At 37.8% G+C, this 12,805-nt stretch overlaps 1 protein-coding gene across 1 annotated transcript in view; it reads left to right on the forward strand.

Moving 5' to 3' along the window:
* The window catches only part of LOC134794422 (uncharacterized), a 32,871-nt gene extending 22,787 nt beyond the window's left edge, over positions 1-10,084 (forward strand). The window contains exons 5-7 of the mRNA XM_063766233.1: positions 3,377-3,566; positions 9,148-9,328; positions 9,743-10,084. Coding sequence (XP_063622303.1) covers positions 3,377-3,566; positions 9,148-9,328; positions 9,743-9,784 — 413 coding nt within the window. The 3' untranslated portion in view covers positions 9,785-10,084. The remainder of the gene's footprint in view (positions 1-3,376; positions 3,567-9,147; positions 9,329-9,742) is intronic.
* The last annotated feature ends 2,721 nt before the right edge of the window (positions 10,085-12,805 follow it).

Consider the following 12,805-nt stretch of genomic DNA (forward strand, 5'->3'; position numbering starts at 1 on the left):
TTCTAAGATATGGCGACTGCAGCAGCATTACTCTGTTACAACGTTATTGCTGTAGCACTGTCAATTTTCGTGATAAAATGATGTGACTCATTTCCATACTAAAAGTAAAAATGTACAACTGTCTATCAAATTGCGTTTTTATATCGAAATATTTTCGCGCTCGCTTCGCTCGTGTTTTTAATCACTTTCTAATATATAGCGACTGCAGCAGCATTACTCTGTTGCAAAGTTGCTGCTGCAGCACTGTCAATTTTCGTTATAAAACGATGTGACTGATTTCCATACTAAAAGTAAAAATTTACAACTGTCTATCAAATTGCCTATTTATACTGAAAAAATTTCGCGCTCGCTTCGCTCGCGTTTTAGATAACATTATAAGATATGGCGACTGCAGCAGCATTACTCTGTTGCAACGTTACTGCTGTAGCACTGTAAATTTTCGTGATATAATGATGTGACTGATTTCCATACTAAAAGTAAAAATGTACAACTGTCTATCAAATTGCGTTTTTATATCGAAAAATTTTCGCGCTCGCTTCGCTCGCGTTTTTAATCACTTTCTAATATATGGCGACTGCAGCTGCATTACTCTGTTGCAACGTTACTGCTGCAGCACTGTCAATTTTCGTGATAAAATGATGTTACTGATTTCCATACTAAAAGTAAAAATGTACAACAGTCTATCAAATTGCGTTTTAATATCGAAAAATTTTCGCGCTCGCTTCGCTCGCGTTTTTAATCACTTTCTAATATATGGCGACTGCAGCAGCTTTACTCTGTTGCAACGTTACTGCTGCAGCACTGTCAATTTCCGAATAAAATGATGTGACTGATTTCCATACTAAAAGTAAAAATGTAGAACTGTCTATCAAATTGCGTTTTAATATCGAAATATTTTCGCGCTCGCTACGCTCGCATTTTTAATCACTTTCTAATATATATTGACTGCAGCAGCATTACTCTGTTGCAACGTTACTGCTGCAGCACTGTCAATTTCCGGATAAAATGATGTGACTGATTTCCATACTAAAAGTAAAAATGTACAACTGTCTATCAAATTGCCTATTTATACCGAAAAAATTTCGCCTCCAGGGGAGAGGGAGAGAAATTAGGATTAGAAATTAGCCGCTTACTGACACAGACCGAATTCCACGGGGGCGGAGCCGCGGGCACAGCTAGTTATTAATAATATCTTATCTTTAACATCTTTTTTTTTTTTTATTTAAAGTGTTTTTTTGTTAGCTGTAAATTCAATAAGTATTGGATCATGTTATATTGTTAATGTTAAATGATATCTGTATAACGTCAAGTTAGTCAAATTTAGCTCGGACTTGTCCGAACGTGTATCGGCGAGAGCGAAACGCACGCGCGAATAATAACTAACTGACATCATTCAGATATCGTTATAAAGTAAGCCGCACGTTCAAATTGGCCTGTTAGTTTCTGTTTGGAAAAAACAACGGGTTGCACTCCGGGAGTGCCGGCAGAAGTGAAAAGTCAATGACATTGTAACTCAAAATATTAATAACAGCGCCTGTGCAAAATATCTGCAGCACTAAAGCACTATGTATAATTGAGGTTAACGCCATCTAGCGTTATTGCGTCGCATTACTTGAAACCCCTAAGCACATCACTGTGAGTACTAGAGTTATATTAGTACCAGTTTGAGGGAAACTCACTAGATGGCATTTAAATCAAAAAAGAAAAACTCAATGACATTGTGACAGTGTCCGTCACACGTGACGTCACGCAAGCGCCCTGCGCCGCCTAAACGAAACAGCAGGCTCAGGCATACATTTTCCCCGCGCGGTAGAAAGAGAGGGTTACGTCTTACGCTCTCGCGAGTTTAACATTTTTTCCCCGTCACAAAAAGAAGCGCCGCTAAAGAAGTTTTCACTTCAACAAAAATCGTATGTTGGTCTGACTGCCTTTTCCGATTTGTTTTTTTTTTCTGTTCTTTATCGAATACAAAATAAAAGCAATGGAAATTTTGTTATTAGCACTGCGTCGAGCTGGCCTGATTGCCGGTGTCGCGTGCCGGTGCCGGGGGCTGTATCGCAAACATTTGCCCTCAACAAATCGACTGGAAGCAAAACATTTGCTCCGTTCGATTAAGTCTTTAGTTTGTTGTAACTACACAGGGATTACGACCCGCCCGGCTTCGCATGGGTTAACAAATTATACACCTAAACCTTCCTCAAGAATCATTCTATTGATAGGTGAAAACTGCGTGAAAATCTGTTCAGTAGTTTTTGAGTTAATCGCGAACAAACACACAAACAGACAGACGCGGCGGGGGATTTTGTTTTATAAGGTGTAGTGATTATACTAGGGAACGGCATGTTCAATAATCTAATCATTTCAATTTAATTTTGAGCTTACTACTCGTATCATATATTATTTGATTTCAAACGGAACTCTGTAATCTCACTATTCATGCAATTTCAAAAGCAAAGGGCGTGCCAATGGTCCATTGCACTGAAATTACAGTTTCAGGCTAATAATGTATTCCGGACGCGGACTGAAGCCGTAATTCCGGCGCGATCTATTATGTAGAGCAACAATCAACAGTGAAATACTAAACGGACGGGAGGTTTAGTCTCAATCATTCATGAAATTATTCACCATAAACTTCAAGATCCCTGACATACAATGAAAATAATACAGTGTATTTCTATATAGGCCCCGTGCTTGAACTATAGGGGACAGCATAGGAGCCGTCAGATTTTTGGCGCGAGGCGTTAATGTGTCGTTTATGCTTCTGATGTAGCCCACAAGATGGCAGAACCTATCTACTTTGCACAAGGAAACGTACCGACGAGATGGTAGCACTTGCTTTGCAATGGCACAGAATAAATAATAGTACTAGGTACAGAAGACTCACTCTCTAACAAAACGCGTCTGTTACGATCGGGACAGATATGGCCGCTAGGTGGCGACAGCGCCACGCGCGGCTTATGGCTAGCCACCAAAATTGGTGTGGAACGGATGTACTTGTAGCTACCTGTTGCAAAGCGACGAAATCGCGGAGTGAGCCACACCTGGCAATGGCAATGTACATGTGCACATATGTTTCCTATTCAGGCCACAAGATGGCAGAGTTGGCAGACCTTCCAACGCGCACGGTCCCTATACCAAACAGCGCATTAAAAAATGGTGCTACGGCTTTGCAAATAGCATGATAAAAGTCACTGTCAATGTCCTTCATAAAACGAGCCAGATTTGAGCGCTTCAATCGAGTCAGCCATCTGGCAACGACTGTAACTCAATTTGTCAAGAAAATTGACACTGACATAGGCGTTTCGTGCTGCTGCAGTCACAATAGGGATGTAACCTTTATCTATGCTGTATACTCAAGTTCTGTTGTACTCTGCAGGTGTTCAATACATCCGCGACTGCCCCGCTGAGCCTAGGATCCCTGTGTACATGGTGGTCGGCGGCGCGGCGGGCGGCGCCGGCATCTGCTGGCTGCTGTGGGCTCAGCTTGCAAGCAGATCTTCGACGTCTGATGCCAGCGTGCCAGAGAAAATACTGGGCTATACCTTGACGATATTCCTCATGGGATGGTAAGTACCTATTTTTGATTTACTGACTGCCAGGGTTGCTTGTAGGTCCAATGGCGACGTGAAAAAGATATTGCCCAGAAAAAGATATTGACCTATCTTTGATGTGAAGGTTGGTTACTGTGGGCACAGCTTGCTAGAAGATCTACTTCTGATGTCAGTGTTTCGGAAAATACTGGCGTATACCTTGACAATATTTCTCATGGAGTATTAATATAGGATAACTGATTGTGAGTCAGCTTGCCAGATACAAACATGAAATTAGTCACAAAAGTTCGGTATCAAACATTTATATTGAATTACATAATATGTACTAGTCTGCCGAAGGTATTCTGGCCGAAACCCTTTCTACGTACATAATTTATCAATACTCATGGTCAAGGTCGTATCAAAATGATGAAAACCATATCAAATTGTCTAAACAGAATCGATCTCTCGTCTACATATTATGTAAATATTATTTTACTTGGATGTTATTATTTTATTCATAACGGTGTGTAGGTATAGCCTATTAAAACACCGAATATAAGGCTTACGTCAACAATACCCGGCCTTTGACATCCGAGTTGTGTATACAAATAGGATTGGCCGGGGGAGTTTTAGGGGTTTTACGTCGAATAGGATCGCTCCCCGATAATAGGATATAATGATAAGCCTGTTTCTAGGATTCTTTTGTTAATAAAGGTTACATTGATAAATATTTTGGAACGTGGGTTCAAAGACTACTTAGTTGTTTTTTTAAATAAATACATTTTTTATTTATACTATATGTGAGGGGGCAGCTGGGAGGAGTCTCACTCAACAGGGTGTTGTAATAAAAATGCAGGTACCAGGGACGGCGATGGGTATATATTTATTGAGATAAAAAGGCACCTGTAACAATACAGGTCAAGTGTTAACCCTCTGACTAAATAACACATATGAACACTTTCGTGGATTACTTAAACATTATTAAAACTTACAATATGTGCCTTTATGAAGTAGGTAGTCTGGGCCACTAAATGAGCACTACAGCACTGCACAGCACTTAATATATTATTTCAATAAATATTTTGATCACAATTACTAGATGAGCGACTTTAAGCCGTATTTAGGAAGTACAATACGTTAGAAATATATTTTACGTTACTTACGTTAAAAAGATGTTTATCGATCGAAGTTTTGGATCGAACTGAAAATAGAAGTCAGCAAAAGGAATTCCAAGAGGCATTTGAATTTCAAAAGAGAATTTAGAATTTGTATGGTGCCAGAAATAATAAAGAACTTTATAGTGTAAAGTTCCGTTATACGCACCGTTACTCTAATAGCTTCTGCCCACGACTTCGTCTGCGATGAATGATGATAATGATTATATTTATAATTAATAAAAATTATCCTATATCCTTTCCCGTGTCTCAAGCTATCTCTATACCAATTTTCATCTCAATCTGTTCAGGGGTTTAAGCTTGAAGAGATAACAAATAGACAGACAGATTTATCAAACTCCACATACAGCGTATTCCCGCGACTCACAAACATCACGTTTCAATGAAACCAATACCCCTTCATGAATGAACAGTACGGCTACCACCAGTTTTGACATTGACATAACGCTCACGTTTACGTTACTTACTTTCTATGCATCTCGCTCGTACTCGCATATGCGAGCAATAGTGCAAGCGAGATGTACAGAAAGTAAATTACGTAGACGTGAGCGTTATGTCAATGTTAAAACTGATGGTAGAGGCTCAGAACCGCAAAACCGAATAAATACGACCGCAGGAGCTCATTAAAAACTTCTGCCGGTATACCATTTTCCATTAGGTAACTCATGTAATTAACTAGCTATTTAGCTAGATAGAAGTAAGTTTGTACACATATAGATTTGACCTCTATACCTATATTTAATAATACTCGTAGGTACACCACCGCATGCTTCAATCCTCAATCATCATACATACAATACTGTTATGAGCTTGACTAGATTTCTACTGATGATAATTCCATTCCTGGGAATTTGTATTAAATTTCTATTTTTAAAAATAATGTTATTTTTCTCAAAGTGGCTCAGAGAGGCCACTTCGAATTCGAACAACATGAAGAAATATCAATTGTTTTTAGCAACCCGACTTACTCTTGGAGGAGGGAGTAGATGTTAGTGTTCGAATTTTGAGGGCTTAAACAGTACGTTAAATTGATTTGAAGAAGTTGAAACCGGATACCTCGCCGACGTACTTATTGTGTGTGTTTATTTACAATTTATTTTTTATTCGAGTATTGATTGACGCCTTCAACAATTATTTATTTTTACGTAGTTTGTCAATATCATCGACATTTTAAAGTCAACAGAGATGAGTGACCTAATATACACACGTTTCGATTTCCTAGAGGGAATCAAATTTGAAAAAGGCAATAACGTGAAAGTGGGAGTTATCCCACAAAAGGCATATCACTAGACCTCTATAACGACCCAAATTACTCTCCAAACCTTATGTTCAAACTAACAGACCATTCCGACCGATCCCTATTCACAATCAATCCACCAAAATTGTTGCTAACAACATAACAGCAGTAACGGACAGAAAAGTCATTCGAATATTTACCGTATTCAGCTGCGATAACTTCCAAATTCAAACTGTTTATGGCTATCAGTATCAGTATTGCATTAGACTTTCAACTCAAACTAACATTTTTGCCATTGTTGGGCATAGGGCTATTACTTGGAAATGGATATTGAAACGGTAACGTTTGGGAATGGGAAGTAAATTATATAACCAAACTCCAATGAAGGGAAAATGTAAACAGTCTAAACTCCAACATTGAGGATGGCTTTACTTTACCACCAGCTTGAGATCCAGTGGTCGATCTGATAAAGAAACACACAAGACTGGGCAAATATGTAGTTGTAATGTGTAACTAGATTTATCAGCCCATCTAGCATGTGTAACGAAACTTAGTTTTGTAATATTTATTTGTATGTGGGAAGTTTTTCACTGTGTAATTTTGAAAGAGACTATTATCTTATGATATGTTTGTAATACCCGTCTAATATCCGTTGACAACGAGCGATAATAGAGCTTGAAACATTGGGATGCAATTTTAAATTCATTAGTAGTGATATAATTAGTTTAAATAGTGTTACCTATTACAAGAACAACGGATAACAGAAACCGAAGGCAATATTAAGTCAATCTCAAATCAAACTCACTACGTAACTATTTCCATAGAAATTATATATTACTTAGAGAAGTTGCCAGACCGTGATTCGCTAATTTGCCTTGACGTGCAATGTTTGTGTTGTTAGTTAATACTCGTACATCGTTCTAGCTAGATGATAATTCACATGCCAATAGATCCATCTAAATAGATTGCAAGTTTGCTTGCAGTCAATGACTTTAGAACTTGCTAGCTGCTTGAAATTGAATTCATTTATATGCATGAATATATAAAATTACTAGACACAAGACATTGCTATTTTACAAGCATAAATTTATATCTTACGTTCACTTTAGTAGGTATTTATATGCCGCGTAATGTTTAACTTCTTTAAAATTTATTGCGATAATATGTAGGAATAACATAGGTATATCCTTGTTTTAATACGTTGTAATGCTATATACTTGCACATGCACACGCATGACACGCACTACACGCAGCGTACAGTTCATTCATAAAAGTAGTTCAAGTAATATTTCTTAATGTAGTAAATAAATAAGGTTATAACGTCGTCTTCGATTCATCTAAATAATAATACATAGTTCAAGTGGTACGAACCGCTTTCAAGCCAGATAAATTTCTCCATAATATAATTCCGTAAGACTAGATTGGCTGAGTGTATCTATAGTAAATTGATTAAAATGCCAAGTCTGCATGCAGAGAACACTTTGAAGTCGCGTAAGTTTCCCCGCAATGCAATTCTATAAGACAAGATTAAATGCAAAATATGCGAGGTATAAATATGTATTCGAATTATGCTTTAGGGTTACCATTTTTAAGATATTCACAAAATCCTAGAGATATATAGTCACCGTGAAAACGCGTTTTCCCCAGACATAACTAGTTTCCCGTATCTCCTCAGTGAAAACGCGTTCAAGTTCGCGTTTCGTGTTTTCAAATTTATTTTCAAGATTGATTTCGGATCGAGCATTGCTTTAAATTAAAAGTGACGGAGCTTGTACCCCTCAAACTGCAAATTCATGCTGAATTGACGGAATCTCAGCGCAAATTGCTGAATCCTTTTATTTGCTCGGCCCTGTGGGTCCAACTTAATGAACCTTTACATTTTTCAAGTCCTTAATTTGTTTACTTTGTACTTGTAGAATAAATCGGTATTCCTGCCCAGCTGCGGTCAGCGAAGCTCGAGTTATAAATATTTTTGACGTCCCGACTATCTATGTCAGATTTATAGTATTCTTTATATTTCTCAGAAAAAATTTAACACAAATACGTTTTCTAGTTAGGTACGTACTTGAGAAATCTCAACCGATACCACCATAATCCGGAAAATTCCCTAGGTGGGATTATTCCCGGAAACGTTCCCGGGAAATTTCCCATATGAAGGGAAAGTAGGGGAATTTTGAAATTTCGCATAGATATACTATTTTATTGTCAAAAATTCAGCCAACACTTAGCATCTTAAACATTTTTTAAAAACATTATAAACTGGATCTCATCCGCCTACGTAAATTCCCTATACGCCCGGGAGATTTCCCATTCTTCCCGGGAATTTTCCCATTCTTCCTGGGAATTTTCCCATAGTTGCTGGGAATGATTCCCCGGCCAACATTTTTTTTGTCACAATAATTCGTCATTATTCAACAAAATCGACACAAATCATCACAGTTTTATCAGGGTCAAAATAAGTTAGGCACTAATAAGAATAGTGGAGTTCCGTAAGCTTTTTACCAAGAAACTCTTCTACATACGAGTGTTAAGGACGGCTTCTTGTGAATGTTTTTGCATTACATTATCAAAATATCCAATAAAAAAAACTGTAGACATAATTTCTTTAAATTTTAAAAAAAATTGTATCAATTTGTATGGAGAAAATTTCGAAATGGTCTGACTTCGTTAAGATTTCGCATTCAGGTACATCGGGGGCTTAAAGTGATGCCATTTTTTTTTTAAACATCCAAAGTGGCAAATGTTGTCAGCAAATCCACTTTCCAAGTTTTTATTGGGAAGCCACTTTGCATTATACGGTTTTTGGCTACTTTATTTTACTAAACGCAGTTACTTGTCGTTATAGCTAGCTTTAATTAAAATTGTAATAATACACTTAATCTATATTTCAATATTCCCCTGTTTGATGAATATTCCCAGGAACACTGGAAATTTCCCAGGAATTTCCCATATGGGAATATTCCTTGTTCCCGGGAAATTCCCACGGCCCATCACTACCGGGTGGCCTAGTGGTTATGTCATCAGCTGCCGCGAGTGCAGAAGACGCTGGTTTGATCTCAGCACTGAGCGTTAGAGACCTCGGTCATTTCGTATATGATATCTATTTCAGTTTACGTTTTCTAAATCCGACTGTATAGGTACGTACACCGATATGAATGAAAATATCACCAAATGGTCAACTAATAATCCTATTTCTCCCCAGGTTTGGATTCGGCAACCTCTGGACGCTCGGCATTATGTGGCCGGACTTCGCGCCGACGCTCTTCGAGCCCAACAAGTGGTGCCATCCGACGCTGTACGTGTTCGCGCTGACGCAGCTGGGCGTGGTGTGGGGGGTGCTCGCGTTGCTGGTGCTGCTATTTATGGCACTGGTTGTCTGCCAGGTAATTGTAACCTAAATAAATTAGGAAATATTGTGGAAGTAGCCAGGTTTTCACATGTTTGCCTGCACAGTGCAACTGAAAAATTACAAAATATATTTTATCAATCTAGGCTTCGTCAAAATTATAACTGATTAAAAATACTATTCTGTACTGTAGCTGGCTGAATTGCTAAAGAGATGTATTGGACCAGATACGATCCAGGACGTTGATCTCAACCCCTATCTCTAAATCGAAGACCGAAATTTTTACAGTCAAATAAATTAACGTTTGGACGTTTCACTTGTGAAACTTTGTTTGGTTTTAAGATCTTGATTTTCGTCACCTAAAAAGTATCTCAACATTCCCATTCTCTTATTTTTGATGGTAACTGACCACTCCAATGTCATACTTTATCAACTATTTTCTGTTGATCAGGTATTCGGTTGCGGCTGGCTCGGCCCGCCTCGGTACAAGTAGCAACGGCGGAGCGTCGTGCTAGAGCTCTGGCACCGCAACATCAACAACACCATGGACGTGGCCGGCGCGCTACTCCCCTTCACCCAGCTAGCTCGGCCCGAGCTCACAATCCACGTCCAGGAGGTGCTCACCCAAGCCGACAGAGACGCTAAAGTGATCCCACAGATCAATGAACCTGAGAGTGAGAGAGTGAATAAGCAGGCCTGATGGTTGCTGGTCGTGTCGAAGCACGTGCATTTTGAGGCGCGCGATCAGATTTATTACTTCTGAGTATGCTTGCTCAAGTTTATTTGCGTGGTGACAACTACAGCCCGGCAAAAAAGAGTAGAAATTAAAGAGTGGCAACACTGTCGTCCCCTTCAAATCAATTTATATAAGAGAACGGGATGACACTGCAGTGTTGTCACTTTTTAATTTCTACTCTTTTTTGCCAGGCTGTAAAAGCCGCTGGAAGTTGCACGAGGAATAATAAGGGTTCCTTTTGTACATTTTTGGTACGGAACCCTAAAAACAGTCAGCTTGGAGTTTCCCTTTGAAGTAAGCTAGTTAGGAAACCAACAAAAAGGAAGCCGAACGCGCTACAAGGCACAATTAGCTAGTAATCGTTTGGAGAAAGGGGTAAAATACAAATTTACTGATTTAACCGAAATTGAATTGAAATTAATTCAGGCTTGCAAAGTTTTATGAATATTTAATATCTATGGGGAAAGAATCGGAAAATTATGAGTGATATAATTCAAGGTCGTATTGCTTCAAATTTTTGTTCTTCTTCTTTAACTTCTAGTGGTTCTTCGTGTAACTTCTAGTGTTTTTGTAAGTTTCTTGCTGGGATCGAACGTAGTTTATATGTACAACGAATATTTAATAGCGTTAGTTTTGTTGTAAATAGTAGCTGGATTAAACCAGCGATGTAAATTTGGATTATCGGTATTAAAAACATATCTAGAGTGTTATTTATAAATTATATATTATTATAGTTTTGTATAGATTATTTTGTGTGCACCAATATTTGTATACCCACCTCGAAGCCCATTCAGATGTAACCACTTGTTACAGTTTTGATCTCATTTTGATACGACCTAGAAATTTGAATCAGTTGCGTGTCACGCTGACACGTGAGATTCAAGGTCCTTGGTTCAAAATAAAGTGAAAGTCGAGATGCGCGCCAATAGGGAATATTACGCAAAACTCTGCGTAGGTGGCGCTACTACCACTATCCATCACAATCTGGGGGTCTATCGCGAAACAAGGAAATCGAAATTTTGTTATCTAACCTCTCTACCACTCTTGCATATTCGAGCGATAAAGAGGCAGATAACTAAATTTCGATTTTCGCGTTTCCCGGTAGGCCCTTGTTAACAAACCGCCTTGATGCATCAACTTGTCAAAAAACAGTTTAAGGCACAGTGTGTATAAGTTACTTTATGGTTTACTAGCTAGCTTAGTGCTGCACTCTGGCGGCAGAACATTGCAGTAATGCCCCCTATTACAAAGACGGTCGTGAAGGTCGCATCAAAACCAGTTCAAAATCACAACAAATGGTTGATTTAGAATCGGCCTTGTATCGATATTTTTGAATGTGTGTCTGTCTTTATCTTAATGTTGTCAGATTTATCGTAGGTCGTGATGAAGATTACTCGAGATACTTTTATCTCTAACGTCTGAATGAATGTATAATCTTTTTACAATGAAATTTCTTTATCTGAAAACTTTCGTAATCTTGAATCTTTTATGATTTAGATTTTATATTCATTGACTGATTAAAGTTAAAACTATTTTGAATCACAAATATCACTTAGGTTAAAATTTAATTCATACTTTTCGTAGATTTTAGTATCTCGAGATTGATCAGAAAATCGCAAAAAAAACTGCATGGAAACAGGCTTTAATAGAGATTTCGTGAATATGACTACATATTTTTATATAGAAAAATATATTATGTCATGTAAAGCGTTGGTGTGCTTTTTAGTAAAATTTCATTTTGAATAAATTGAGCACAAAATCTCTACTAAATATGGCATTGACATGAATATTTATAGTGTAATAAATGAAACTAATTAAGCCCAAAAAATATATGTGTTAATTTATAACACATTTTCAAAGCTAAATGGCCTTCACTGAACAAGTATAATTTCGTACATTGACCTCTGTAACTATCTGTCTTTATTACTCACACGTAATATTATATTACTGTCGCATGTGAACGGTCGCCCACATTGTTAACTGACAGTTCGTAAACCTTATTACAAAAGGCATAAGGTCCACCGTAAGGTCAACGTAAAGAGATAGAAAACATAAACATATTTTTTTTATTTGAAGACATTATTGTCATCTGTCACTGAACACAATTTTCACAGGAATCAACTTGATCAAGAATGCTGCACAAATGATGATATTCTCCGTACCGACTAATAGCGTATGAGAGATATAATGACAAAATATAATAGGGGAGACTGGTGACACTTGATTCTAGGGGAGACATGACCCCCTAAAATATAAAGTTATAATAATATTTCATTTTAAACAAATTTTAAAATACCACTTTTAACTACATATAACTATTCTATCGTTGTCAAAATCAGAATAGGCAATTGCCTCATCTAAATAACACTTTAGATGACCAAATCTTCGCTAGGACCAAAACTTCCCAGTCTCCCCTTACAGTCAGATCGCTTATAATAATATATTCTTTATCACGTTTCGTATTAAACGCGCGAGTGCAATGGCAACATTATTTTAGCGAGCAAATGAGAGTAGTTCAATGTACGAAATTCTCTGTACTCTTCATAAACACTGCATATAACTTTAAGCACAACTCATCCTCCATTCAGATCGTCCCAAAAAGACCAATTTTCGGAGCAAAGCTTTTTATAACCTGTATAACGCGTTTAGGCGTACGGAACCAAATCTCTCAAGGACTTTTGGCTTTTATGGGTGCTGCTTTAATTCCCTATCATAGAAAGTAGAATAAAAAGCGTGTAAATATTTAATTACACAAACGGGTCTACCGCGATATAATTT

Source organism: Cydia splendana, chromosome 10, assembly GCF_910591565.1.
Source record: "Cydia splendana chromosome 10, ilCydSple1.2, whole genome shotgun sequence".
In the NCBI taxonomy this organism is placed as follows: domain Eukaryota; kingdom Metazoa; phylum Arthropoda; class Insecta; order Lepidoptera; family Tortricidae; genus Cydia; species Cydia splendana.